This window comes from Neofelis nebulosa, chromosome 3 (genome assembly GCF_028018385.1).
Source record: "Neofelis nebulosa isolate mNeoNeb1 chromosome 3, mNeoNeb1.pri, whole genome shotgun sequence".
Classification (NCBI taxonomy): Eukaryota; Metazoa; Chordata; class Mammalia; order Carnivora; family Felidae; genus Neofelis; species Neofelis nebulosa.
Genome location: NC_080784.1, coordinates 36,617,669 through 36,645,076, shown reverse-complemented (window position 1 = coordinate 36,645,076; position 27,408 = coordinate 36,617,669). Strand labels below are relative to the sequence as shown.

At 52.2% G+C, this 27,408-nt stretch overlaps 1 protein-coding gene and 1 long non-coding RNA gene across 4 annotated transcripts in view; one reads left to right on the top strand and one right to left on the bottom strand.

Moving 5' to 3' along the window:
* BMP1 (bone morphogenetic protein 1) overlaps positions 1-24,257 on the top strand; it is a 43,528-nt gene extending 19,271 nt beyond the window's left edge. For 2 of the 3 annotated variants that reach the window (XM_058720373.1, XM_058720374.1), the window contains 12 exons: positions 2,767-2,869; positions 6,289-6,405; positions 6,652-6,797; positions 6,896-7,091; positions 10,160-10,285; positions 11,009-11,169; positions 11,555-11,735; positions 15,708-15,833; positions 18,999-19,126; positions 19,532-19,745; positions 21,353-21,603; positions 23,522-24,257. In XM_058720373.1, the coding sequence (XP_058576356.1) occupies positions 2,767-2,869; positions 6,289-6,405; positions 6,652-6,797; positions 6,896-7,091; positions 10,160-10,285; positions 11,009-11,169; positions 11,555-11,735; positions 15,708-15,833; positions 18,999-19,126; positions 19,532-19,745; positions 21,353-21,603; positions 23,522-23,656 (1,884 nt within the window). In that variant the 3' untranslated portion in view covers positions 23,657-24,257. Of the gene's footprint in view, positions 1-2,766; positions 2,870-6,288; positions 6,406-6,651; positions 6,798-6,895; positions 7,092-10,159; positions 10,286-11,008; positions 11,170-11,554; positions 11,736-15,044; positions 15,410-15,707; positions 15,834-18,998; positions 19,127-19,531; positions 19,746-21,352; positions 21,604-23,521 lie in introns of those variants that run through there. The other variant, XM_058720375.1, reaches the window with a different exon arrangement.
* LOC131506622 (uncharacterized) lies at positions 8,040-16,322 on the bottom strand. Its single transcript, XR_009259070.1, has 2 exons — positions 15,978-16,322; positions 8,040-8,705 (listed from the first exon to the last, which is right to left on the bottom strand). It is a non-coding gene; the product is annotated as an uncharacterized LOC131506622 (long non-coding RNA).
* Positions 24,258-27,408: the final 3,151 nt, after the last annotated feature.

Here is a 27,408-nt window from a genome sequence, read left to right as displayed (position 1 = left end):
GTGAGGTGGGGGTTACTGTAACATGTGGGATGGTCAGAGAAGGCCTCATTCACATCAGGTGAGTTGGAGTAGAAATGGATAGGAAGTGAGGGAACACATCAGGCAGGTAGCTGGGAAGAGCTTCTAGCCAGCAAGTGCAAAGGCCCCGAGGCAGGAGCAGGCTTGGTGTGTTTGAGGACCAGTAGGGTCCATGTGGCCAGAGCCAAGTAAGCAAGGAGGAAAGTGGTAGGCGATGGGGTCAGAGAGATAGCAGGGGGCTAGATTATAAATGGCCATAGAGGACATGGTAAGTAAGGACTTTGGATTTTACTCTGAGTAACATGCATTAAAGGATTTTGAGCAGTGGGGAGATATGATCCAATTACATCATGAAAGCTCTGCTCTGCTGGGAGGCAAGATCAAGAGCAGTAACTATTGAACTAATCTTGGAAAAAGATAATGGTAGGGCCAGGACTGAGAGTTCAAGAAGGGGTACAGATGGTTTGAGGAGAGAGGAGGAGAATGTGAAAGGTGTGCCTGGCAGCGCTAAAGACGCAGTGGAGGTCAGTGGTCTCAAATTTCAAGTGAGACAAGCAACATGGTTGTATTTCCTCTAACCATGACTTCAGCCTCCTGGGAACAGGCACAGAGTAGGTGGAAAGTTGGATTTAAGCAGGGGTGTGGTTTTCCAGTGAATACAATGAGGAGAAAAGAGGAAAAAGAGAGTTGAGGTCCTATACAAGGAGGTGATGATAAAGATGGACCATGGATTTGCTTTGAAGTGAGGTGACTGCCCCAGGCCTTTGCCACTTCATCTATGTCCTACTTTGGTCATTGATCCAGGCACACTGTCTGTCTCCAGAGCAAGAGCCAGAACAGATTTTCAACTTCAGTTTTTCAAAATACCAGGACTTGTATCTTTATAATAACAATAATAACACTCAATGATGACTAATAATAATCATCAAGAGTAATAGGGTGCACTTTTCAAAACCTGGTCTTGCTCGATTTCATCCCAGAGTGCCACAATTCATAAATGTTTCCCCAAACACAAACACATTTCAACTCATGTACAAATCAAAAGAAAAGAGGCAGGATGGGCTATGGATTCCAAGCCAGGCAAGGACTGATGTGAGTACGTGGAGATAAAGGGTGGGAAAACCCCATAGGCTCAGAAGGTGGAAGGTCATGGTGAACTGGAAGGATTGTTGGACTAGGTGTATGGAGCAAGTGAACGAGGAGAGATTGGGGCACGTGGATGGACAGTGGGGTGCTTGAACTTGAGCTTATGGGGGATGCACTGTTATTGATGATAACAGGGTCTAGGGCATGTCATGCCATGTGTGGCCTAGAAGAGGTGGAGAGAGGAAGTCAGGGAATGGAGAGGCTTAGAAATGGGAAGGGTCATCTAGGTGGCTATTGAAATCACCAAGAATTCTAAAGGGGTCGGTGTCAGGGAGTGACCGAGAGCCAGAGTTATTCTCTGACCATCGACCGTCATAGCACTGACACATTCTCTGACCATTGACCGTCACAGCACTGACACAGGCTACAGACCACAGTTGCCAGTGCCTGCTTTGGGATCTTTTTCATTCTCACCTCCACTCTGACTGCCTCTAACTGCAGTGAGCCAGAGGAGAGATACACCTTGTCCCCTTTTCCTCCAGCAGAGAAGCCAGCTAGACCTAACAGGTGGGTTCCTGGGCCATTTGTGTCCACTGTATACACCTCTCAGGTCACCATGAACTGTTCCTGCTTGTTGGACTCTAGATACAAAAGAGGCTTTGGGGGCACATTCTGGAAACTACTAAAGCAATTTCCGTCTTGGAAAGTGTACCTGTCTACTGTTAATATGCCCACCGGCTGGGGAGAGTTGGTATTTACCAAGGTGTCAAACGTTCCTCCAGTATTACATGACCATTTGATGAGTTCAAAGGCTGAAATGAGTTCATGAACAGGAGGCACTTAGGGCGGTGGCTGTACCTACGAGGTGCTACTTCAGGGTGAGGTGCTCTTTCCTCATTTCATGCTCGTGGCAGCTGAGGTCAGAGAGGTTGGGTGATTTACCCAAGGACTCCCAGCAAGAAATGCAGAGGTGACGTTCCAACCCAGGCCCATGTGTGTGGAGTCTGAGTTTTTTTACTCAGTGAGCTTTTCATGTGGATTTCTTATCCTTCTAAATCATGTGTATTTCTTATCCTTCTAAATCCTAAGCCCCTTGACAGGGATGGACGTTAAACCCACTCACAGGAAGGATTCAGATCTGGTATTCCCCTCAGCAGCTAGCATGAGCCCTTGCCTGGAATCAACATTCAATGAATATGTGATGATGGGTGACTCAGCCCGTCTCTCTGCCTCTCCTCTCTGGACCCTTCATTTCCATTTCAGAGCCCCTGGTACCCACATGCCACCCTGGGCCCTTCCTATCACTGATACCTCATCCCTCTAATGGTGCTGTGATTGGTGTTATTTAAGTCGACCAGGAGGAGAGATGGGTTTGTTTAACCCAAACCAGTGTCTCCTCACTAAGGGGATCAGTAAAATGAGACCTCTGGTCTTATACAGATATTCAGCAAGGCCATGTATGTTAAGTGATGACTGAGTTATCTGAGAAAGCTGGCCGTCATTGGCAGACAGCTGGGGAGAGGAGTGCCGTCTCTGCACCAGGAGCTCCTTTTCTGAGCCCCTTCACTATTTATGCAGAGTGAGGCAGGCAGTGGTCATGGGGCCGGCAGGCCAGGCTGGTGGGGAGCTGTGTAACCCTCTTCCTCTTCCCATTTCCCCTAGATCATTCTGAACTTCACGTCCATGGACCTGTATCGCAGCCGCCTGTGCTGGTATGACTACGTGGAAGTCCGAGACGGCTTCTGGAGGAAAGCACCCCTCCGAGGTAAGGCACTAGCCCGCCCCGTGCCTCCTCTGTGGAGCCTTCTTTTTTGTGTGAATTGAGGTCTAATTAACATGTAATACCCTCTTAGTTTCAGGTATACATCACAGTGATTGAATATTTTCATGTATTACTAAATGATCCCTATGATAAGGGTAGTTACCATCTGCCACCATACAACATTATTACAATATTATTGCTTATAGTCTCCATGCCGTGCATCACATCCCCATGCCTGATTTATTTTATAACTAGAAGCTTGTATCACTTCTCGGCCTTCTGGCTAAGATCAAGTGTACAACTGGAAGCTTGTGTCTCTTAATCTCTTTCACCTATTTTGTCTACCTCCCACCACCTCCCCTCTGGCACCCATCAATTTGTTCTCTGTATCTATGAGTCTGTTTCTGTTTTGCTTTGTTTGTTCATCTGTATTGTTTTTGGATCCCACATATAAGTGAAATCATATGGTATTTTTCTTTGTTTCACTTAGCATCATACCCTCTAGGTCCATCCGTGGTGTCACGAATGGCAAAATCTCATTCTTTTCTATGGCTGAGTGATATGGATATCCCACATCTTATTCAATCTATTCATCTACTAAGGGACACTTCGGTTGCTTCCATCACCTGGCTGTTGTAAATAATATTGCAATGAACATGAGATTGCATATATCTCTTTGAATTGGTGTTTTCGTTTTCTTTTGATAAATACCCAAAAGTGGAATTGTTGGATCATAAGGTAGTTATATTTTTTTAGATTTTTTTAAAGTTGATTTATTTATTTTGAGCGGAGGGCAGGGCAGAGAATGATGGAGAGAGAGAATCCCAAGCAGGAGCCACACTGTTAGCGCAGAGCCTTATGCACGGCTTGATCTCACAAACCATGAATGAGGTCATGACCCAAGACAAAATCAAGAGTCCGACACTTGGGGGCACCTGGGTGGCTCAGTCAGTTAAGTGTCCAACATTGGCTCAGGCTGTGATCTCATGGTTTGTGGGTTTGAGCCCCATGTCAGGCTCTGTGCTGACAGCTCAGAGCCTGGAGCCTCCTTCAGATTCTGTCTCCCCATCTCTGCCCTTCCCCTACTCTCTCTCCCTCTTTCTCTCTCTCTCTCTCTCTCTCTCTCTCATCCTCTCTCTCTCTCTCTCAAAAATAAATAAACATTAAAAAAAGAGAGAGAGTTTGACGCTTAACCGACTGAGCCACCCATGCGCCCCGGTAGTTCTATTTTTAATTTTTGAGGAATATCCATACTGTTTTCTAGAGTGGCTGCACCAGTTTGCATTCCTATCAACAGTGTACAAGGGTTCCCTTATCACCACTTCCTCAAACCTGTTGTCAGTGGTCTTATTTAAGCAAGCTCCACACTCAGCATGAAGCCTGATGCGGGACTTGATCCCATAACCCTGGAATCATGACCTGAGCTGAAATCAAGAGCTGGATGCTCAACTGACTGAACCACCCTGGTGCCCCCTACCTTTTTTTTTTAACTTGTCTTCTTGATACTAGCCATTCTGATAGGTGTGAGGTGATATCTCATTGTAGTTTTGATTTTCATTTCCTGATGAGTGATGTTGAGGATCTTTTCATGTGTCTGTTGGCCATCTGTATGTCTTCTTTGGAGAAATGTCTACTCAAGTCCTCTGCCCGTTTTTTAATTGGGTTGTTTGGTTTTTTGATATTAAGTTGTGTAAATTCTTTACATATAGTTTGGATAGAAATCCCTTACCCAATGTATGATTTGCAAACATCGTCTCCCATTCAGTAAATTGCTTGTTCGTTTTGTTGACCATTTCCCTCACTGTGCAAAAGCTTTTCAGTTTGATGTGGCTACTTCCTTCCTACACCTACTCATATTCTCTTCATCCTCCCCTGAAACCCATAGCTTGGCCAAGGGTGATCTGGTGTGGGAATCAGGACTCCTGATAGAGTCAGTGCCTGATAACTCCATCACCAAGTGTATAACTTTGGGCAAATCCCTTCCCTAGTCTGGACCTTAGGGTCTTTGGTATAGGCTTCTGGGCCTCCCTCAGAGGTGACTCTCAGTGTGTGGGTCAGGGGTGTCATATAAGTTGACAGAGGGAGACAGACAGGCACGTCTCCACAGTTCCAGGCTCTCCTCATCTGGGCAATTTCAGAGGCTCTGTTTTCTCTATCTGTAAGGTCTGGCTTAAGGGTACCCACAGTGCATCCTGGCACACCACAGAGGGCTACCTACCTGGCACAGACTTGTTTGCACAGGATACTTTGTCCCTTGGTGGTGGGGGGTGGTGAGTAAGTGGGGGATGTGTAGTCAGAACCACAGGACAGAAGTTATTTTAATGGACATGGAGTTAGGGCCAAAAGAAGCTTTTGCGTCAAGCCTGAGGAGCTGTGTGAATTCTCCTCCAATCTGGACATAACCCTAAATAGCCCGGGACTACTCATTGTCACTAGAGTCTTTGCTCCACAGCCTGTGTCTGAAGCAGGATGACAAACCATTACGAACCATCTCTTTTCCCCCCAGTTTCTGATATTTGAATATTTCTTATTAGTCACCCAAAGCAGCTGTCATTACAACACTTCCTCCTGAAGACATGTTAGCATTTCCAAGATTACAGTTTCTTTTTCATAACTTACATTCCTGGGTCAGCACCCTCTGTCCCTTGCTGAAGGTTGGGAAACACCCAATCTTACTCAGAACACACAAACCATCCCTACTTGGTTCTCCACTACAATGAATTCTACAAATGGCCAGCCTCATCTGCTTACACAGATTCCTGTCAGGTTTTATTTCAAAGGGGACATTTTCTGACCCAGTCCCTAGATTCTAGGATTTATTTGGGGTCCTCTGCCATCTCTTGCGTTTGGTCAAATGAAAACATTCTAAATGTACAAAGAAAGCTGAGTTCGTTCTTGGTTATTACTTGTTTGCATGAAGGTCAAATAAGAAAAGTAATGATAATATGCTCTTTGAAAAAAGTAAATAGGGCTGCTGGGTGGCTCAATTGGTTAAGTGTTTGACTCTTGATCTCAGCTCAGGTCTTAATAGGGTCATGAGTTCAAGCCCCGCATTGGGCTCCGTGCTGGGCGTGAAGCCTACTTTTCAAAAAAGGTAACTAAAACACAGATACAGTTTGATATTGTGCGAAGTCCCCTTTCCTCCCAGAACTCATATTCTATTCCTCAAGTGCATAAAATCCTGTAGAAGTTAGTACTCTCTGGCCCTTCAAGACCACACTAGACCTTAGACTAGTTTCAGGCCAACTGGAGGGCCTTGAGATTGTGTGCCAAGTGCAGACCAAGGCCAGAGCCCCTGAGCCCCTGAGCCCCTGAGCCTCTAGAGTGGTGGGACAGGCTCCCTGGAGGGACAGCCCTGGAGCAGGGAGGGGAGAGGGACCCACTTCAGGCCTCACTGCCCTCTGTCCACACTGTCTGCGCAGGCCGCTTCTGCGGGGGCAAACTCCCCGAGCCTATTGTCTCCACCGACAGCCGTCTCTGGGTCGAGTTCCGCAGCAGCAGCAACTGGGTCGGGAAGGGCTTCTTTGCCGTCTATGAAGGTACGGAAGAAGAGTGACGAGGGAGGATTGGGTGTGGTCCCTGGGGATCAAAACGCTCACTCCTGGCACACTAAGGGCAAGGTCAGGGGAGCATGAGGGAGGAAGCAGAGACCCCAGTGGGATTGGCCAGGCCTGGGGGTACTAAGAAGCTGGGGGAGGGGTACATAGGAAGGACTGAAGGAGGGGAGAGAGGGGCTCTTGAGCTGAGCAGAGCATTCTAACTGACCTCACCCTGTGTCCCCAAAGCCATCTGTGGGGGAGATGTGAAGAAGGACAATGGCCACATCCAGTCACCCAATTACCCTGATGATTACCGGCCCAGCAAAGTCTGCATCTGGCGGATCCAGGTGTCTGAGGGCTTCCACGTGGGCCTCACCTTCCAGTCCTTTGAGGTAGGTCGGAGACCCTGCTGTCCCAACTGCTGTGGGTTTCCTGGTGTTGGGCCCTGGCCACCAGAGCTGCTCCAGCTGATCCAGCCCCTGACCCTCAGATCGAGCGCCATGACAGCTGTGCCTACGACTACCTGGAGGTGCGTGATGGGCACAGTGAGAGCAGCACCCTCATCGGGCGCTACTGTGGCTACGAGAAGCCGGATGACATCAAGAGCACTTCCAGTCGCCTCTGGCTCAAATTCGTCTCTGACGGATCCATTAACAAAGCTGGCTTTGCTGTCAACTTTTTCAAAGGTGCTCCTTCCCCATTCCCCACCCGGCCCATCCCCATGGCCAATCCATCTCCTCCATTCCTTCTTTTAATTTTTAAAATTGTGTTTTGTTGTGGTAAAAACACGTGGCTTGAGATCTGTCCTCTGGATGCATTTGTAAGTGTACTATACCATGTTGCTGGCCGAAGGCACGGTGCTCTACAGCAGATCTCCAAGGCTTATTCATCTTGCTTGACTGCCACTTTATGCCTATTTGATTAGCAGCTCCACGTTTCCCCCAGCCCCCAACCCCTGGCAGCCATCATTCATTCATTCATCCACTCATTCATCCGTTCATTCATTCATTTATTGAATCTATTTTAGATAGCTCGTATAAGTGGAATCCTGCAGTATTTGTCTTTCTGTAACTAGCTTTTTTACTGAACATAATGTTCATAAGATTCATCCATTTTTGTTCCACTGTGTGTATATAACACATTTTTTAAAGTGAAGAGTAATCGACACACAATATCCTGTTAGTTTCAAGGGTACAACATAGCGATTCAATGTTTATGTACATTATAAAATGGTCACCACGGTGAGTCTAGTTACCATCCATCACCTTACAAAGTTGTTACAATCTTGTTGACTTATATTACCTATGCTGTATATTACATCTCCACATCTTGCTTTTTTTTTTTTTATAACTGGAAAACTGCACATCTTAATTCCCTTCACCTATCTTGTTCATCCCTCCACCCCCTCTCCTCTGGCACCCATCAGTTTGTTCTCCATATCTATGAGTCTGTTTCTGTTTTGTTTTGTTTGTTCATTTGTTTTGTTTTTAGATTCAACATGTAAGTGAAATCATACAGTATTTATCTTTGTCTAGCTTATTTCACTTAGCCTCATACCTTCTGGGTCCATCATGGTGTCACAAATGGTAAGATTTCATTCTTTTCTGTGGCTGAGTAATATTCCACTGTATGTATATACCACATCTAATTTATCCATTCATCTATTGATGGGCACTTTAATTGCTTCCATATCTTGGCTGTTGTAAATAATGCTTCAGTGAACATGGGGCTGTATATATCTCTTCAGATTGGTGTTTTCATTTTCTTCAGATAAATGCCCAAAAGTGGAACTGCTAGATCATATTGTAGTTCTGTTTTTAATTTTTTGAGGAATCTCCATACTGTTTCCCAGAGTGGCTGAACCAATTTACATTCCCACCAACATGCAGAAGGTTCTATTTTCTCCACATCTTCCACCAACACTTGTTATTCTTAACTTTTTGATACTCTCCATTCTGACAGGTGTGAAGTGATATCTCAATGTGGTTTTGATTTGCATTTTCTCTGATGATGAGTGATATTGAGCATCTTTTCATGTGTCTGTTGGCCATCTGTATATCTTCTTTAGAGAAACGTCTATTCAGGTCCTCTGCCCATTTTTAATCAATAGTCGTTGTTTTATATTGAGTTTTATGAGTTCTTTATATATTTTGGATGTCAACCACTTATTTCATATAACATTTGTGAATATCTTCTCCCATTAAGTTGACTTTTTGTTTTGTTGATGGTTTCCTTCACTGTGCAAAAGCTTTTTAGTTTGACGTAGTCCCATTTGTTTATTTTGCTTTTGTTGTCTTTGCCTGAAGAGACAGATCCAAAGAAAATATTATTAATACCAATGCCAAAGAGCTTACTGCCTTGGTTTTCTTCTAGGAGTTTCATGGTTTCAGGTCTAATATTTAAGTCTTTAACCCATTTTGAGTTTCTTTTTGTGTAAAATGTAAGTAAGTGGTCCAGTTGCATTCTTTTGCATGTAGCTGTCTGATCTGTCCATTCATTAAAGAGGCTGTCTTTTCCCCATTGTATATTGTTGCTTCCTTTGTCATAAAATAATTGAACATATAATCATGAGTTTTTTTTCTGGACTCTCTATTCTCTTCCACTGATCTATTTGTCTGTTTTTGTACCGGTACCATACCATTTTGATTTATTTGTTTTTGATTATAGCTTTGCACTACAGTTTGGAATATGGGAGCATGCCCCTCAGCTTTGTTCTTTCTCAAGATTGCTTTGGCCGCTTGGAATCTTTTGTGGTTCCATACACATTTTAGGATTATGTGTTATAGTTCTGTGCAAAATGGTATTTTGGTCAGAATTACTTTGGATCTATAGTTTTCTGTGGGTAGTATGGACATTTTAACAATATTAATTCTTCTAAATCCTGTAGCACATTTTCTTTATCCTCATCTGTTGGTGACCATTTAGGCTGTTTCTACATCTTGGCTATTGTGAATATTGCTGTGGTGACTTCATGTCTTCTTTATTCACCTATTCTACACAGAGATTCTATGAGGGATGCATAGACCATGGTACCCTGTGCTTGAATTTATGGCCTAACTGGGGAGAAGAGGTCAACTGCACTGAGAAACTGCATATCTCATTGAGTAAATGACACACATATGTAAAAGTAGCTGACACGTGGTAGGTGCTCAACTATGAATTGAAATAGTAGTTCAGGAGTTGCCTTAAAGTCCAAAAGTTTGTGTAGAAGAAATGCCAGTGAGGCATAGAGGCAGGAAGTGCCATAGAAGCTTAGGGAGGAAGCAAGGCAGCGTGGATTTCTTTTACCGGTGTGATTGTGGACAGGTAATCTGCCTGAACCTCATTTCCTCATCTGTAAAATGGGGATAGTAACAGTCCCTCCATCACTGGTCATGTCAGGATTGAAGGATAAATGAAGAAAGGCTGGGGAATGACACACAAGAGGCACCAATAAATGGTGGTGGTCACCAGCCCAGCCATTGTGGTCAAAGAAAGGCTCTGTGGGGTCTACCTGTCCCCTCCTTCAGGTTACTACCTGTCCCTTTGGGGCTCTCAGGAGTAGGAACCCCTAGGGACCGAGCTGGGGGGCTGGCTGAGGTAGGGAGGGCCACAGCCTCAAAGCTGAGTGGTCCACAGCTGACTCCTGTCCCCTGCAGTGGGGCTGGAGGTGGTCACAGGAAGCCTGAGGGACACTGGACTTGACTCTCAAGCAGAGCACAGGAGGCAGGCCCTGGCCTGGCAGTCACTGACACCCTTTCTTCCCAATTGGCAGAGGTGGACGAGTGCTCACGGCCCAACCGCGGGGGCTGCGAGCAGCGGTGCCTCAACACCTTGGGCAGCTACAAGTGCAGCTGTGACCCTGGGTATGAGCTGGCCCCGGACAAGCGCCGCTGTGAGGGTGAGTGCCTCCAACACAGCCCCAGGGCCCAGACCCTCTAGCCCAGATCTCTTAAGCCCTTGGACACACCCCTTCCTGGGAAAGCCCAGATTCCCTAGCACTTTCTTCACTCATCACCAACAAGGAATACATTTTATATGGCAGCCCTGCAGCCCCCTGAACACACTTACCAGGTGTGATGCACTCTGGTATTTTTTTTTTTCCATTTTTATTCACTTAAAATGCTGATCATGACCTGCTGATTGATTTCATCATCCTCCTGAAGGTCATGATCCCCAGTTTGGAAACCACTGTTTTCAGACAGGCAATGATTTTTCAGCCTCTCCCTATACCTGCCCCTGAGGTGAGAGCATTCCCTGCCAACTGCCTGCAGCTCAGCCTGGGTTTGCTGTGTGTCTTTTCTCTACCCACCTTCCTCTCCCTGCCTCCAGTCCTCACTGCCCACCGGCCCAGCCTTCCCTGAGCCCTTCATTCCCCGCCTCCTTCTTAGCAGAGGCCCTGAGAAAGTAGAGTGTTCATGCATATGACTCCCCCATTCCTCATACTCTGAAGGTACACCCCTCACCCTGCCTGCTTCCCTCCCATCCTTGAGAGACCAGACGCAAGCCCCAGGACTGCAGGGCATCCACACATGCCCCTCTTCTCCTTAATGCACCCTTACCCCTGGCCCTTACCTAAAGTGGGGACTCCTGGTGGCTGATGCTACCTCCGTTGTCCCCACAGCTGCCTGTGGTGGATTCCTTACCAAGCTCAATGGATCCATCACCAGCCCAGGCTGGCCCAAGGAGTACCCCCCTAACAAAAACTGCATCTGGCAATTGGTGGCCCCTACCCAGTACCGCATCTCCCTGCAGTTCGACTTCTTCGAGACGGAAGGCAATGACGTAAGTGCCCACCAGAGCTGAGGAGACTCAGGAAGGTCTGAGGCGTGGGAGCTCGGCTCAGTGCCTGCTTCCTTCCATATGAAATACCCAAAGAATGTAGAGGAGGAGAGACTGCTCCCAATTCCAGGAAGCAGGGGAGGGTCGGGGAGGAGGGCTTGAAGGTCAGGGAGTGCACAGGGGAATGTGGAGCAAGGCAAGACTCAGTCAGGGCTTGTGTGGGGAGCGCAAGAGGATCCTGTGGGGGTGGCTTGGCACCTTTTTGAGTTGTTAGATTATGTAAGATGGGTGACTAAAGACAAAAGGACAAAAGGGAGCCTTCCCAGGTGGGGGGTGGTCAGGAGAGGCTTCCTGGAGGAGGCAGGCCTAGAGCTGCACTGCCCTGCAGGTGTGCAAGTATGACTTCGTGGAAGTACGCAGTGGGCTCACGGCTGACTCCAAGCTACATGGCAAGTTCTGTGGCTCCGAGAAGCCCGAGGTCATCACCTCCCAGTACAACAACATGCGTGTGGAGTTCAAGTCTGACAACACCGTCTCCAAAAAGGGCTTCAAGGCCCACTTCTTCTCAGGTAACCCGGACTACCCAGCTGTGAGCCCACCACCCCTCCTCCCTGCCACACTACCCCTGCACTTTCTAGCCCTCTCTGTTACCAGGCCAGCAGGGTCTGTCCCCTGCTCCCCCCATTAGCCTACCACCACCAGGCCAACCCCTCTGTTCCTGAACCCCATTACTGTATGGGAACCAGCCTGAGGATGGGCAGTACATAGGCATGAAGAAATGAAAGGAGAGGGCTTTCCTTTCAGGAGCCATCATGCCGAGGCCCCAGAGAGGGCAGGCCCTGGAAACAGGGAGTTCAGCATGGCCAGAGAACGCAGGGTGCATGCAGAGGAGGAGGGTGTTTGCCTTGGAGTGTGTGGGACAGATTATCTGGCAGCGGCCACATCTCTAATCAGACCCACATGCCAAATGGGTTCATGCCGAGGCCTTCAGAAAAGATGAGGAGCCTCCCTCTCATCAACACCAAAGCCTTCCCACTCACCCTCAGCCCATAGGTGGGGGACTCAGATCCAACCAGCATATGTTTATTGAGAGCTGCCCCGTATAAGGCTTGTGATCAAGCCCCTTTGATGGACCCATTCTTGGGAGGCCTAAAATGCAGTCAACCTCTCTGAGTTGGGCCTCCAGGGGTCCCAGGAGACCTGCCCCCTGCCTTAGTCTTCCCTCAGTCCTTCATCCTGGGGCAAGGCTGGTGGTCTTTCAGAGGCACACTTTGACTTGGGACGTTGATAGTGTGGGGTGGGAACTCCATGAACTTGAGTTGGGGAGTGGGAGGTGGAGGGAGTGGCTGAAGCAGCTGGTTTTATATGGGAGTGGCCCAGGGATCCTGATCTTCAGCTGGCCTGGTGGGCCGGGCATGGGGTAGCAGGAAGGCAGGAAGCCCATGGCCTAGTCCACACTGCCTTCCTTTTCCCCCCTTTGCCCAGGGTCCTGCATCCTCAAGCCCCCTATGTTGCATCCCTGCACCCCTGCCTGCCCCACCTGGATGCCATGCACTGCCCCTGTGCACTGGTTCCCTGCTTGTCACTGCCAGCCATCCTGCTCTGCTTAAAGTGCCCCACAGCCCCTGCCCCACTGCTTGCTGAGACCCCCTCCCCTTGCAATGCGAATCCTTTTCTTCCCTATGCCCACCTGGAACTCCTACAGGGTGCTCACCAGAGGGCCAAGGGGATGTAACACCTACTCAGGGGTGGGCTCAGCCCTGGGGAAACCATTACCTGCTTACTCTCGTCTCTTTCTGCCCTTCTGTTACTTGACTCTCAGAGGCGGGAGGGGGACCGACACATCTGTCAGGCTAGAGCCCAGGTCTCTCCACCCCTGGGTACTGCCCTGCCCTGGCCTGACACTGGGCCACCTGCCCCCTCAGACCCACACAGAGATGCACACACACACGTGCACAGCCACACACACACACACACACACACACACACACACACACACGTGCAATGCCCTGCTGCCTAAGAAACCTGCAGAGGACCCTCACCAGTGGGCATCAAGGTTCGTTCAGCCCTCAGGGCATGGGGCATCTGACTCTGGCCCCCCAGGAGGGGGGCTCTTTGGACTTTTGGGACACCCAGCGAGGAGACCCTAAGCCAAGAAGGAGAAGAAAGAGCCTGAAGACCTTCAGTCTGACCCCAGCCACCTTCCGGGGCATTTGGCACTGGAGGGTGAGTGCCGTCTCCTTGTCCGGACCATGTCCACCCTCCCCGCTCCTGCCCCTCCTGCAACCTGCTCCCTGGCTCCTCGGCTCCTCTGAGGTGAGGCTGTGAGGCTGCCACTCCCACTCCCCAACCCCCATGCCAGAGCCCTGCCCTGGGACGCTACAGCAGGCCTTCCTCAGGACTCACTTTTCTGTCACTCATCCATTCAGCCACCCACTTGCCCACGCACTCGTTCGTTTACTGGGCAGGTATTTCTTTTACCCCTCCTATGTGCCAGGCACTGTACTAGGTATTTAGGGTGCACATATAGGGAAGGTGTGGGGTTCAAAACATTTCAGGCAAATCTTTGCTCCATTTGTAAGATGGGGCCCCTAAAGTTCCTAGTGTAGTCACAGGCGAGTTCCTGGGCTGTAGGGTGCCCCTCACCCCCACCTTCCTGCAGGGCTGGCAGCTTCCACAGGGCCCTCAGTGAGGATCCCCTGTGAGGCTGTAACTGAGAAGGAGCCCTGGGGAGGGACTTGGGGATCCCACCTCTTGACCTTGAGTTCCTGCGGGCCTTAAGGGGTCTGGCCCACCTGAGAATGAAGTGGAGAAGCCGGGCCTTCCGGAAGCCAGTGCTCAGGCCCCTCCACTACTGATGGAGACCAGGAACAAGGTCACCTTTGTCACAGACCCCACCTGCCCATTTGAATGCCAGCGGGCATCTTTCTACCTCGCGATTCCCCTCTGGAAATCTGGATGTCCGTTCGATCTACACACCTTCCCTGAACACCTGCCTCTGTGCCAAGCACACAGTCCCCAGAGTGACCGCAGACAGACTGGAGCATGTGTGGGAGTGACAAACACATGCCTGTAGCCTGTGTCTCTGTGTGTGTGTGCTCATGGGAGAGTGTGTGTGTGGGTTGACCCGAACTTGAGCAGCTGCATGTGTGAGCACACTTGCGTCCACAGGTCTGCTGAAGAGCCTGTGGTCTCTGTGTTTTTGTGTCTTTATACCCGCGTACTGGCCCCTAAGTGCCTGCCTATGCATCTGTGCACACGCTTCCTCACACACATGTGGGAGGAAGTAGTGTGTGTCCCTTATGTACACGTGCACACAGGTGGATGGCTGGCCAGTGGTATGTGTGCATGCGGTCTCTATGTCTGCCTGTGGGTCCTGCGCGTGAGTGTGGTGTACCTGTGGGTCAGTGTCTGTGCTGCCCCAGTGGGACCGCAGTACATCCCCGAGGGATCCCGTGTCTGTGGGCATGCTGGTGTGGGTGTGTGTGTCTAAACACAGCCTGTAGCTGCAGCAGCCAGAGTGAGAGCTCGGAGCTCCCAGCCGGGCCCACCCTTTCCGTGGGCTGCTCCCCTCTACCAGAGACTCTGTTTCTCTCCCTCCATATGTGCGGGCCTCGTGCCTACCCCTCCAGGCCTTCTTCCTGCCACAGGCTCTCTTCCTATCTGTCTCTGTCGCTGTGCCTCTTCCCACTTGCTCTTCCTCTTTGACCTGGCTGCGCCGGACATGGCCGTCCTGCATGTGTGTCCCGCCGCCTTCCCGCATTGCCCTGTGAATCTGCCTCTGAGGCCCCGGGTTGGTTTTCACTGCTCTCCCTCCCTGGTCCCTGCCCTCCACCCCCACCCCTTGGTCCCTTTTCTCCTTCTCTCTCTCGTTTCAGAAAAGAGGCCCGCTCTGCAGCCCCCTCGGGGACGCCCCCACCAGCTCAAATTCCGAGTGCAGAAAAGAAACCGGACCCCCCAGTGAGGCCTGCCAGGCCTCCCGGACCCTTTGTTACTCAGGAACCTCACCTTGGACGGAATGGGATGGGGGCTTCAGTGCCCGACCACCCCCCACCTCCGCTCTGCCATTCCGGCCTGCCTCCTTCTGGCCGGACAGAACTGGTGCTCTCCTCTCCCCTTGTCCCCCCCTCCCATGGACAGGGGACCTTCCCTGCCCCCACTCCCTCCCATTTTGATGGTGTCTGTGACATTTCCTGTTGTGAAGTAAAAGAGGGACCCCTGCGTCCTGCTCCTTTCTCTTGCAGTCTGCTTGTCCGTGTGTCTGTTTTTCCACTTGTCCGTCTGTCCAGTAAGCAGGTAATGGTAGAGGGTGCCCATGTTGGTCAGCTCCAGCCCCCAGCCCTCCCTCCACCCCACTTCTACTTTCTCTCCCCACAGCTGGGCCACTCAGCTGGCTCTGCTGGATGCACTGCCCTGGACCCCACCGTGGCCTTGGCCCCCCCGGGGGGAGGAAACCCAGCCAGCCTCCCGCTTCCCCTGGGGTGACCACCCCGACCTCAGCCCTGCACAGACCCGGGCCCGCCTTGTTTGCTCCCCTGCAGACAAGGACGAGTGCTCCAAGGATAACGGCGGCTGCCAGCAAGACTGCGTCAACACCTTCGGCAGCTATGAGTGCCAGTGTCGCAGTGGCTTCGTCCTACATGACAACAAACACGACTGCAAGGAAGGTAAGCGCTGCCAGCGCAGCGCCCAGAGCCCCTAGGGCAGGGCCAGCAGGCCCGAAGGACTGGAGGCTGGGGACACGAGGACACGGGTGCCATCTCCATCCGGCCTGGTGTAGACTCAAGGTCACGAGTGGTCTCTGAGATTACCTTGTTTTGCCTCCCACCTGGTCCACAGATTCTTCCGTCCTCAAAATATCCAAGCCACACATGCTTCCATGTCTCCTTGTGCATGTTAGGAGAGGAGGGGCTCACACTCATCCCCAGGCTCCATTTTCAGACTGATCTTAGTGCTTCTTAAAATCCATGGGCAAGTCCTTGTCTTCATAACAACCTTCCTGTGGCAGAGAGTCGAGATGGCACAGAGGTCGAGAGCACAGGCTGGAGCCAGGCTGCCTGGCCCAGCCCCACTGCTTAGCCAGCTGCGCACCCTTGAGCACTTCTGTTTGTTCCTGTGTGACACGTAGGTCACAATAGACCTACCTCATCAGGGCACAGGGCTCTCTGAAGTGCTCCAAGCAGTGCTGAGCTCAAAGCAAGCACAGTCGTATGTCAGCCGTTATTGGTCACACTGCTGACCCCTGGGGACATTCAGAACAGGGTCACTGCCTCCCAGACACTAAAGCCCTGCAGATGTTTGAAAACAGCGCTCATATCATCACCAGCATCATCTGATAGCTCTTTGGACATGCTACAACACTGGCCTGTTCCAAGTCCCGAATGCCGTTGTGTCCCCTGCCTGCTGGGGACATACTATCCCAGCAGCACAACACAGACCTGGCTCTGCCACTGAATGTCTGTGTGACTTTGGGTGAATCACTGCACCTCTCTGAGCTTCCAGTTCCTCACCCATGAGATGATTAACAATGGTAACTGCCTTGCAGCATACTAAAGTTTACAGATCTTGCTTGAACACTTAGCACAGTGCCTGGCAAATGCCTCTTCTCACTGTTCTTAGGTGGACAACCAAGGTATAAACAAATAAACTCCTGGATAAAATAAACAGAATTGAAGCACTCAGCAGTGACCCAACGGACACTAAAGAGCTTCCAACCCGATTACTTCGGTCTCCCCGCATACGAAGTTCCTGATTCATAGGGCCTCCACGTCTTTTAGCTGGAGGAGACCTTATTCTGTGGTTGTCCAAAGTGCATTCTCTCTCTGTGTGCACTGTGTGAAAAAGAGTACATCAACATTAACAAGATAGCTGTGAGAGGTTTTACACTTCTAGGGTGGACGACCTGTACATAGCTGAGTCATTTTAGAAGCACTCATGATTCCTCACTCAAATGATAGGCGAATTACAAATCAGTATTTCCTGACTCCTCCTTGCAGAGGTTGTGCAAAGTTCTGCAGGGACCTCAAGAGGGGAGTTCCTCTGGGGTGCCTGGTTGGCTCCGTTGGTAGAGCATGCAACTCTTGATCTCAGGGTCGTGAGTTTGAGCCCCACATTGGGCATAGGGCTCACTAAAAAAAAAAAAAAAAAAAAAGAAGGGAGTCCCTCTGCCCCCAGGAAGATTGCAGTCTAGCCGGGGGAGAAGTGGGCACACACAGAGAAGTTAGAGGGCCCCAAAGACCTGTGTATAAATGGGGGAGAGCAGCGAATGTGGCCTTGGAGAACCACAGAAGGATGATGGACACAGCCCATAGGTCCACTGTGGAGAGCCAGCAGCTCTACCTGCCTCCACAGGGCCTCTGGGCAGCCTGCACACTGCTCTCTGGGCCTCATGGCTGTGTATTCATCCTGTGAGCCACTGACCATAGGCACCTATCCATCCCTTTCTCCTCCCCAGCCCACAGTGCACTGGCCGCCTGTTTTTCCCCAAGAAACCTGTCAGATTGGATGATAATAAATCATGAACATCAGCTTTTAAATTCGTTTGTGAGGCCACACTCTCAGAGGTGGGAAGGCAGATTGCAATGGATCAAAGAGCCATAAACAGTGAGAATGGGGTGATAGCAAGTTTTCTTGAAGAACAACTGAGAAGAAAAGGAGAAAGGATGGGTGGGAGCTAGAGGGGAATGTAGGGCCGTGGGAGAGTTACTTTAGGATGGGGCAAAGCATAGGAGGGTCCACAGGCTGGCAGAGATGGCACAGAGAGTGAGGGTGGATAATTTGTGGTGCAAAGGTACCCAGGTGGACCTGGGACTCCTTTTTGGAGACGAGGAAGGAGGAAGGTGAGTTTGCAGGGAGGGGCTGGGAAGCTGAAGTTGTTCATGTCTGAGGCCCTGATTTTTTTCAGGGAGGCAGGAGGTGAGGTGATCTTCTGAGAGGGAAGGGATGGGAGTGGAGAGGGCTGAAGATTTGGAGCCGTTGTTGAGGAGGTAAGGGGTGGAGGTGGTGAAGGACAGATCCAAGAGTATCAAGTGGTTTCGGTTCCCAGTGGTTGAGTCAGATGGGGTTTTCCGAGAGGACACAGTAGAAGGACAGTATGTTGATGAGCAGCCGGGGTGATCAGCCATATAGTCCAGCCAGATAGGGAAGCAAGTTAAGTCAACCAAGGAGGAAATATTGGGAGAAAATAGAAGGATCAAGACCCTGGAAGTCTCTCTAAAGCTGAAGAAGTGTTGAAAGGATAGTGAGGGCCTGAGCATCCTGGAAGAACAGGAAGTGGTCACAGAGAGGTGATGTGTTTGTAGCATCAGGAAATGGTAGGTGATGGCAAGGCCTAGAGTAAAGTCATGAGCAAGCCCGGCTTGAGAGGAAGAAGATAAGTGCCAATAGAGCTGAGAAGATCAGGAACAGAGAGGCTAGAGTGTTGGCTGACATCACCTGGAATGGCAGCAGGAATGGGTATAGAACTGAGTCAGGTGCCAAAGTCTTCTGTGAATGTGGAAGTGTGGCAGGATACCAGAGGATGACAACATCATGGAGGGCAGAGGGCGTGTGGCCAGAGGCCTCAAAGGTCCAGGGATCTGCACGGGAGTGCCTGTGAGGGCGGCTTTCATGGATGCTGCCAGGCAGACCTCGCTTGGAGGCAAGCAGCTAGATTTCCCCGGCCATGGGTAACCGAACAGAAAAGAAGTAATGTAAGCCTTCCATCAGTTTGTAGGTGGGGGACAAGAGAAAGAAGCAAGGAGGGCAGGAGGGAAGGGCTTTGTTCCTTTCCTCACAGGGGACATTGGAGCACCGAGGTTCTTGCTGATCCCTTTACCCTCACTTCCCCACAGCCGGCTGTGACCACAAGGTGACATCCACCAGCGGCACCATCACCAGCCCCAACTGGCCTGACAAATATCCCAGCAAGAAGGAGTGCACCTGGGCTATCTCTAGCACCCCTGGCCACCGGGTCAAGCTGGTAAGGTACCCACACCCCAGCCTGCATGGGGACCCCTGCTCTTCCATGCCATCGGGCTACCACCTGTTTCCTATCAGTTCCAAAGTTCTGGGTAATTCAGAGGTCCTGACCAGAGCCATGCAGACTGCAGGCTAGTGGCCTGGCTGAGCCCACAGGGCTGTCATCCCTGTGAGGATCCTCATGAGCCCCAAGTCTGGTCTGGACAGAGGCCCGGTCCCAGTACATATTGGGGGTGTGCCTGCCATTACCCATTCCCAGGTCCTCCCTCACTGCTACCAGCAGTGCCCCTGGCAGGGGCTGCTTCCCTGGTCTCCATCAGCTGGGGTCTGGAGGCCTAGATTTGGGGCCACCTGCTGCCCCCCCCAGACGCATTCTGAACTTGCTGTCCTCCCTCGTGCCCTCTAGACCTTCGTGGAGATGGATATCGAGTCCCAGCCTGAGTGTGCCTATGACCACCTGGAGGTGTATGATGGCCGTGACGCCAAGGCCCCCGTCCTGGGCCGCTTCTGTGGGAGCAAGAAGCCTGAGCCTGTCCTGGCCACGGGCAGCCGCATGTTCCTGCGCTTCTACTCCGACAACTCCGTCCAGAGGAAGGGCTTCCAGGCATCCCACTCCACAGGTGAGGCCATCTCAGGCTAGCCCAATGTCCTCACGCTGTCTTGTTCTGCGAGCCTCTGCTGATCCTGCTCTCACAGGCAGGCCCAGGCTCTGGAGTTTCACAGGGGGATGAGAAAGAGTGTATGAAGGGACAGATGGACAGAGCTATGGCCTGGGTAGACAGAGACTGTGTTCTGAGGGCCGGGCAGGGGAGCAGAGAGTGAGCACTAAAGGGAGAGTGGGAGAGGTCCCGATTAGGGGCCGCTAAGTTGCCGGAAAACAGAGGGCAGTGACGCCAGTGGGTGGGGAATCCAGGGATGGGGAGGGAAGCCCCACAGTCCCCAGCGGTAGGACGCCTGACTGTGTGGCAGCCCACCCACATTCCAAACCCAAAAGTCACTCGTCTAGAGATATTTATTAACACATAACATGTATGATGAAGCAGTGCTCTAAGTGCAGGTCACAAAAATGAAGCAGACAAACATCTCAGGCCTTGAGGGGCTACTTAGCGATCGTTTGTCCATTTATCTAACAACCATTTACTGAGCTCTGGCTGTATGCAAGACTCAGAGGGGCTTATGGAGGTGAATCAGGCATGAACCCTTCACCCCTGCACACCAGGAACTCGCGGTCCAGAGGTGAGGTGGGACGCGCACAGATAGTTATAGCATGAGACAAAACATGATAAGCTCTAGCTCTGGGCAGGAGTTGGTGGGGTCATTCCAGCAGGGGGAGGAGCCCAGGCACAGCCACAATCCCAGGACAGCTCTGGGTGTGTACAGGTGACCGCAGGTCACTTCGTTTGGCCTGAGCAATTGGTATGTAAAGACAGGACAGTAGTGAAGTGGAAACAGTGCAGCAGTAGAGAAAGCCTGGAGCCCAGGCTTGGGAGGCCTGGAACATCAGGTGTCAGATGGGGGCTTCACAGGCTCCTTGTGGGTCTTGAGCCACCTGTTGGGAGTCCCCAGGACTGCTGGGTCCAGAGCCTCTTATCCTTCCTTGTAGCTCAGGCCCTATCCCACCCCCTCTTCACCCCTCCAGGGAGACATAAGCACCAGATTTCTTAGAGGCCAGAGGGCTTCCAGAGGAGGATGGACGCTGAGGACCCTGTCCTGCATGCTCTCATTTGGCCCTCCCAGCAGAGGGTCACAGACTGGAAGCCCAGAACTCTATCTGGCCCTCAGTTCCGCTCTGTTTGGCCCACAGTGTGTTTTTTAAAAATGTGAGCCAACATTGAAAAATCAAGAGTTTTCGCAGAAAATCCAGATGTGGTTCTTCTCTCTTAAGAATGGAAGCCCTGGCAACGCAGGGCCCACATTCTTCCATGACAGCCATCAGCTGGAGCAAATTAGCAATGTGCTCTTTTGACAAGCATGCCCTCCCCAGTGCCTCAGCTCAGAGTTGCCTAACAGCCCAGTGTGTCCCTGGTCCTCTGTGGGCATCTATCCAGAAGTAGAGCAGCAGAGCACTTGTTCTGGGCCACGTCCCAGGCAGGTCCGAAGCCACTCGCCCCTAGCCATGTGGCCCTCTCTCCATCGAGCCATGAGGGTTCAGCACAGTGAGGCGCGGTACCTTGTCCCTGGCCATCCTCGGGGAGTGGTGGCCAATCCTGTTGCTCCTCCCCCACAGAGTGTGGAGGCCAGGTTCGGGCAGAGGTGAAGACGAAGGATCTTTACTCCCATGCGCAGTTTGGTGACAACAACTACCCTGGGGGGGTGGACTGCGAATGGGTCATCGTGGCAGAGGAAGGATATGGCGTGGAGCTGGTGTTCCAGACCTTCGAGGTGGAGGAGGAGACAGACTGTGGCTACGACTACATGGAGCTCTTCGATGGCTATGACAGCACAGCCCCCAGACTGGGGCGCTACTGCGGCTCAGGGGTGAGACCCCGCACCCTGCCCAGTGCCCTTGCCTCTGCAGGTGTGGGGTGCCGGTATGGGTGCTAGCACATGCCTGGCCCTTTGCAGGAGCTAGGAGACCCTGCCTGGTGGGTGGCTGCTCACAGAGGCCCGCCCTGCCCTAGGCCATCCCCACCCAGGAAACTCTGTCCTTTTTTGCCCAACACTGTGGTTTCTGCATCCTCTGGGACAGGCCCTGCCCTGACCCAAGACTGCTCAGCACCAGTTTGTTTGGACTTACAGGGTAGCTTGCATCCGGGGAGGTGGATGGAGTTCCTTCTACCACCCCCCCCCCCCCAGCCCTTGTTCCAGTCCCAAAGCAGCTTACCAGGGCCCAGGGTCGGGGGCAGAGGTTGAAGCAAGAGCCAGGGACCTAGGACCTGAGCCGAACTGTGCTAACCAGTCATCTGGCTGAGCCATAAAAACACCCTCATCTCTTCCACTGCCAGTTTCCCTTCTTGGTGGGAGGCCAGCTGGTCCCAAAGCCCTTGGTGCTACTGTCCAAGCAGACACTGAGCATTGCTTCTTGGTCCATAAAATGGCACCTTCAGAGGCAGTGGGCAAAAGTTTGCTTGATTTTAATTGAAGCCACAGGAAAATGACAAAGGTAGATTTATGTTCCTCTCAGAGCTGTGGCTTCTTTCTGTTTTTGTGAATCCTTTCCCCTTTCGGAGAACACTGTCTTCTCCTCTCCATTACACACCCGTGCATGCGTGCGCACACACACGCACACAAACACACACGCCCTCCCGCCCCTCACCTCCCTGGTCCCTCAGCTCTCTCATGGCTATGCTCCAGTGTAACCTGGGCACCTTAGGAAGTGTTAAACTTCCTTCCTGGAGCTGCAGCAGCATCTGCTGGGCCCAGCATTAGCCTGCTGAATGTGCCCTTAGGACAGAGCTTCTGCTTCACAGGGTCTGGGACAGGGCAGGGAGGTGGGGGGCAGGGCAGGAGCAGAGCACATAGGCCCCTCCCCTGCCTAGCTCACCACTCTGGAATCCCCTGGTCACCAAGCCGGCACCCCCTCCCCATTTTGCCCTTTGTAACTCCCTTGATCTGGCACATTCCAGTGAGCCACACACCAAATTGGGTGTCCCCAGGTGGCTTCTTCCAGACACTTCCACCAGGCTGGAGCCAACGGGAGGGAACCTGGGGAAGGAACCCAATCCTGTCAGGGCTTCCTGGCAGGGTTGCTGGAAATGTCCCCAAGGTTCTCGGAAACGATGCTTTCTGTGCCCTGAGAGCCAGGGCATCCATGTGCTGAGGCTCTGTGGGCGGCTCTCACTCTGAGAGCCTGTACACAGAGGTAAGGAGGGGCTTGCAGGAGCTAGGCAGGGGCATCGCCTAGAGCCAACCATGGCCAGAACTGGGGGAGGATGGAAGGGGAATGGCCACAGCTATGTCTGGAGCACCCAGCTATTCTGTCTTCTCCGAGAGGCAGCTGAGAAAGTGAGAAGGTAGCCTCTCAGAGAACCCACTCCCTTTGCAAAACCCATTCACAACCACACTCTCATTTGCTCCCTCCCACAACCCCCATCAGCCCTTCTGAGCTTGGAGAGCAGGGAGCATTTACTCCCGCTTGACCTTGAGGGAAGTGAGGCCCAGAGCGGGACAGTGCCTTGCCTGAGACTTCACAACTAACTTGTTAATAGCAGCGTTAATAGCAGCTCTGGGTATGAAGTGTGACTCTGAACTTAAGGCAAGCTCCTCTATCCCCTGCTTTTCTTCCCCTCCTCCAGGCGTCCCCTTAAACTCTTGCTATATCAATAGTCTTCCCCTGCTTCAAGGGGCTGGGGGAATCTGGTGAGTGTCTGGGAGCCGCCCACCTTCCTTAGAGCGGGGGATCCTGGGGAGGAAAAACAGCAGCCTCAGCCTCATGCCCATCCTTTTCCTCTGTCAGCCTCCTGAGGAGGTGTACTCCGCCGGAGATTCTGTCCTGGTGAAATTCCACTCAGATGACACCATCACCAAAAAAGGCTTCCACCTGCGGTTCACCAGCACCAAGTTCCAGGACACACTGCACAGCAGGAAATGACCACTGCCTCACACGGGGGCGGGGACGGGAGGCCTGCTGCCCTCAGTCACCTGGACTGGACAGTGGGAGGTGGGCAGGAGGTGGGCACCCTGTCCCTGTCCCCCAGGCGCCAGGACCTGCAGGCCGGTGGTCCAGGTGAGGCTGTCCTCAGGAGGTGGGGGAATGGGACTGCTTCGTGAGCCCCTTCCCCGTGATCCCTTCCTCCTTGCCCCCACCAGAACAAGGGGCCAGGGCCAGGGAGCCAGAGCTTTCACGGAGACACTTGAAGTGGCCATTCCTCTCTGGGGGCCTGGCCTGGGGGGGAGAGCGTCTGTCAGCAGACCCTCCCATCTTCCCTGCCCTCTCTAAGTGCACCGTATTGTGTATAGCCGGTGGCATAGCTTCATTGTAATGTACATTTCCCACCCCTTCTCCAACCTCGACATGGTTTTTTGAGCCCCTATTTCCCCACTTCCTGGGGTGTGAGTTTCCATACCACAGGATGCACCGTGAGGGGCTGCAGAAGAGGGGGTGGGGAAACAAGACGGGGCTTCTCTCAGGCCCAGCGGCTGGTCAGCCACACCAGGGCACACCAGCCAATAAACTGAAAGTGTTACAGCCAGTATCTCGTGCCAGATGCTGTCTGGGACATGGGGCGGGGGGGCGGGGGGGAGGTGCGGTGCATCTCATTCCAGATGTGCAGGCTTGCTGTGTCTGAGACCAGCCCACAGCCAGGACACCTGGCCCTGCTGGCTGCACTTCCTTCCCTCGATTCCAGGACCCCTGAGGGTGTGATTTCACACTCAGGCACACACAAACACAGCCTCCTAGCACACTTCAGCCTGCAGGCGTACCGCATATACACGCACTGCTCATAGCCCTCCCACACAACGAGAGGAGTGGAACATTCTGTAAAGAGGCTGTTTGGGGGCGGGAGTGGGGGGAGGTAAGTAAAAGGGGATAGGCATGTGTCTGTCCAGCTGGTGTCCATCCATGTCTTCTGTCTCTGACTGGGGAAGGGGTGGGTGGGCTGGAGGGTGTCCCAGGAGAGCTCACCAGAAGCCAGAAAACTGGCATCAGCCTGAACAGATCTACTAACTGGCCCTGAAACTCTGCCTTCCTGAAGGTCAAACACCCAGTGCTGGCCCCCTGCAGGTCCTTCTCTTCTCATGGAGACAAGAGCCAGACACTAGGCAGCCACTGAGCAAACATTCCAGCTCTGGCCCCCTCTCCCAAGGCTGTGTCTTGTCTGGCCTCCTCCTTCCTGCCACTGCCCCCTCCCTCCCCAGACAGCAGTGAGGCACAGACCTGTTTCCCAGAGACCAGGAGGAGAGAAGCCACATCCCTGCCCCTTCCATTCAGAGGAGCCTCTCTCTCCCTTTACTCTACATGGATCTCAAAGGGAAAGAAAGAGAGAGGACCCATGTTCTTATGCCTGGGCTGGCCCCTCCCACATTTCAGAGAGAGCCAGGCATGCTGCTCCAACCCCCAGGGCTCCCTGAGATCCTTCAGTGGGTCTGTAGGTCTTTTACTGGCCTCAAGCTCCGCCCTATTGCAGAAGCACATGTTGTGCCTTATGCTCTCTGGACTGTGGGAGGGGACCTACCCCTAGGCAGCATTATGGTATGGTACACCCCAGATGGGCCCTTGAAGCAGAAAGCAGTAGTGGAAACCAGATACATTGCTGGCATCTGATGTGTATGCAGGACCCTCTCCTTCCAGGAAGCCAGCCTGCTCCCACCGTCAGGCTGCAGCCCTCTCTTTCCGTCCTGAGAGCAGATGAGGCCTTGAGGTCCTGCAAGGGAGGGGGGATGGCCCGAGGGGTTCCTGCCTATTGCTCCAGTGAGGTCACAGGCTGTGACATCATAACCACCCCTCCCCGCCTCCACCTCCTCTGACCTCGGTGCTCAGGACAGCCTGGAGGACCATGAGTAGAATGGAAAGGCCCGCAAACCATTGGAGCTGCCTGGGCATCTCACCCAGACACTTTGCCATTCCCACTTGGCAGAATTTGTAGTTGGTGGTCACAGCTCTCCTCACCAGCCCTCCAGGGCCCTCTGAAGCTCAGAGGACTCTACTCCCAGTTCACGAGTCACATGCCCAGAAGGAACCAGGCTCAGAACCCCTCCGGACTGTGGAGAGTGGCCTGCAGCCCAAAGCGAGTACCCAGTCTTCCACCCCGAACAAGGGCTCTGTGAACAGCAATGCCACAGCCAGAGGCAGCTCAGGATTGACTCATACAGCCACCCCAGACGCCTGTCCCAAGACTCCATCACCACCATAGATCCAGATCCCTCTAACGACTTAGGAATCATGCTGATGGGCCTTCCCTGCCTTCTCTGGGCTTATCTTCAGAGGCTGCCTCCCAGTGGTAGAGGCTGCTCAGGACCTGGGTGCAGGCCATTAATATATATTCCAGAACTTAATTCATGCACTCTCAATGCTTTGCCCACCCTCACCTTCTGCCAGCTTCAGGGTTCTAGACTAGACCAACTCCAGTGTGGCTACCATCAGCTCAGTTGACTCCATGTCACGGGAAGGTACTCCTGCTCCCACAACTGTCTCCAAGCCCCAGAGGGCCCCCTGAGGGCCCCCTTGGTCCTGAGTACATGGCCAGTAGTGGAAGAGCTGGGATGGATCTGCCTGACTTCTAGGTTGAGATAAGCACCTGAAGCTTCAGACTTGTCCTTCCAGGAGCACCCTTGTAGCCTTCAGAGGACAGGACAAAAGAATTAGGAGATGCTGATCCAGGAGACCTGAATCTGCCATGGTTTGCCCAGTGGTGCTGGTCAATTATTTCCTCCCTGGGCCTCTACCCCCCAAGCCTGTCATCCTCCCCAGCAACCCCCCTCCTTCCTGCCACTGCTGAGACAGACAAGAAGACTCAGGGTCTGTCTAGTCTCCAAGCAGCCAGAGAGCAGGGTTCCTCATGGGGGGTGGGGGGGTGGATGTCTAGGGCCAAGTTTGGCTCAACTATAGTGGAAGGAAAGTCACGTGCCCTGTACCTCTGCTTCACTGTTTCTTTCCTCTTTTTCCCTTCCCCCTCCCCCAACCCTAACCCTATATGCTTCTCTGTCATGAAAAGGTCACAAACTTGCATGCAAACATAGCCGGTTTTGAACATCAGTGCTACCATTTGGTGGCTGTGTGCCCCTGGGTGAGTCATTTAACCTCTCTGAGCCTCAGTTTCTTCATCTAGACACATGGAATGACAACACTTCACAGGGTTTCAAGGAAGGAATGAGATAACCTTTGAAGAGATCCTGGCAAATAGGAGGCTCTCCATAAATGGACCTTCTTTTCCTTTCCTCTGCCAGACAATTTTCCAGTTCCTGGACTACTCTTTCTATGCAAAAAGGAAACTTCTGGATACACTAGTTTCCAGTCAAGCATTAGGAGCTTAGGGCAGATGTACTCCTGCCAGAGAAGGCAACACTTAGCCCGCAGCAAGGCGGGGCTTGTGGGGCAGCAGGAGACATTTCTGGCTAGCTGGTAGCCTTTCTGGGCACCTCCCAAGTCACACCCTGTGCTTGACTGTCCCTACACACAGGCTGATTCTAGAATCTGTGAAAAGATTTGCTGCTCCAGTTTGCAAAAATAGCAGTGTCTGATTTGGGGAGTGGGGATAGGGCAGCCAGCTGTCTTCCCCAGAGAGCCACGAGGCCCTCCCCACTCCCCCCCAACCCAGCCTCCTGCTGACCAGCCTGCTTCTCCTGCTCCAGCCTCCTCCCAGCCCCACACCCTCCCCTCCCCCATCCCAGGAACATCTGGTT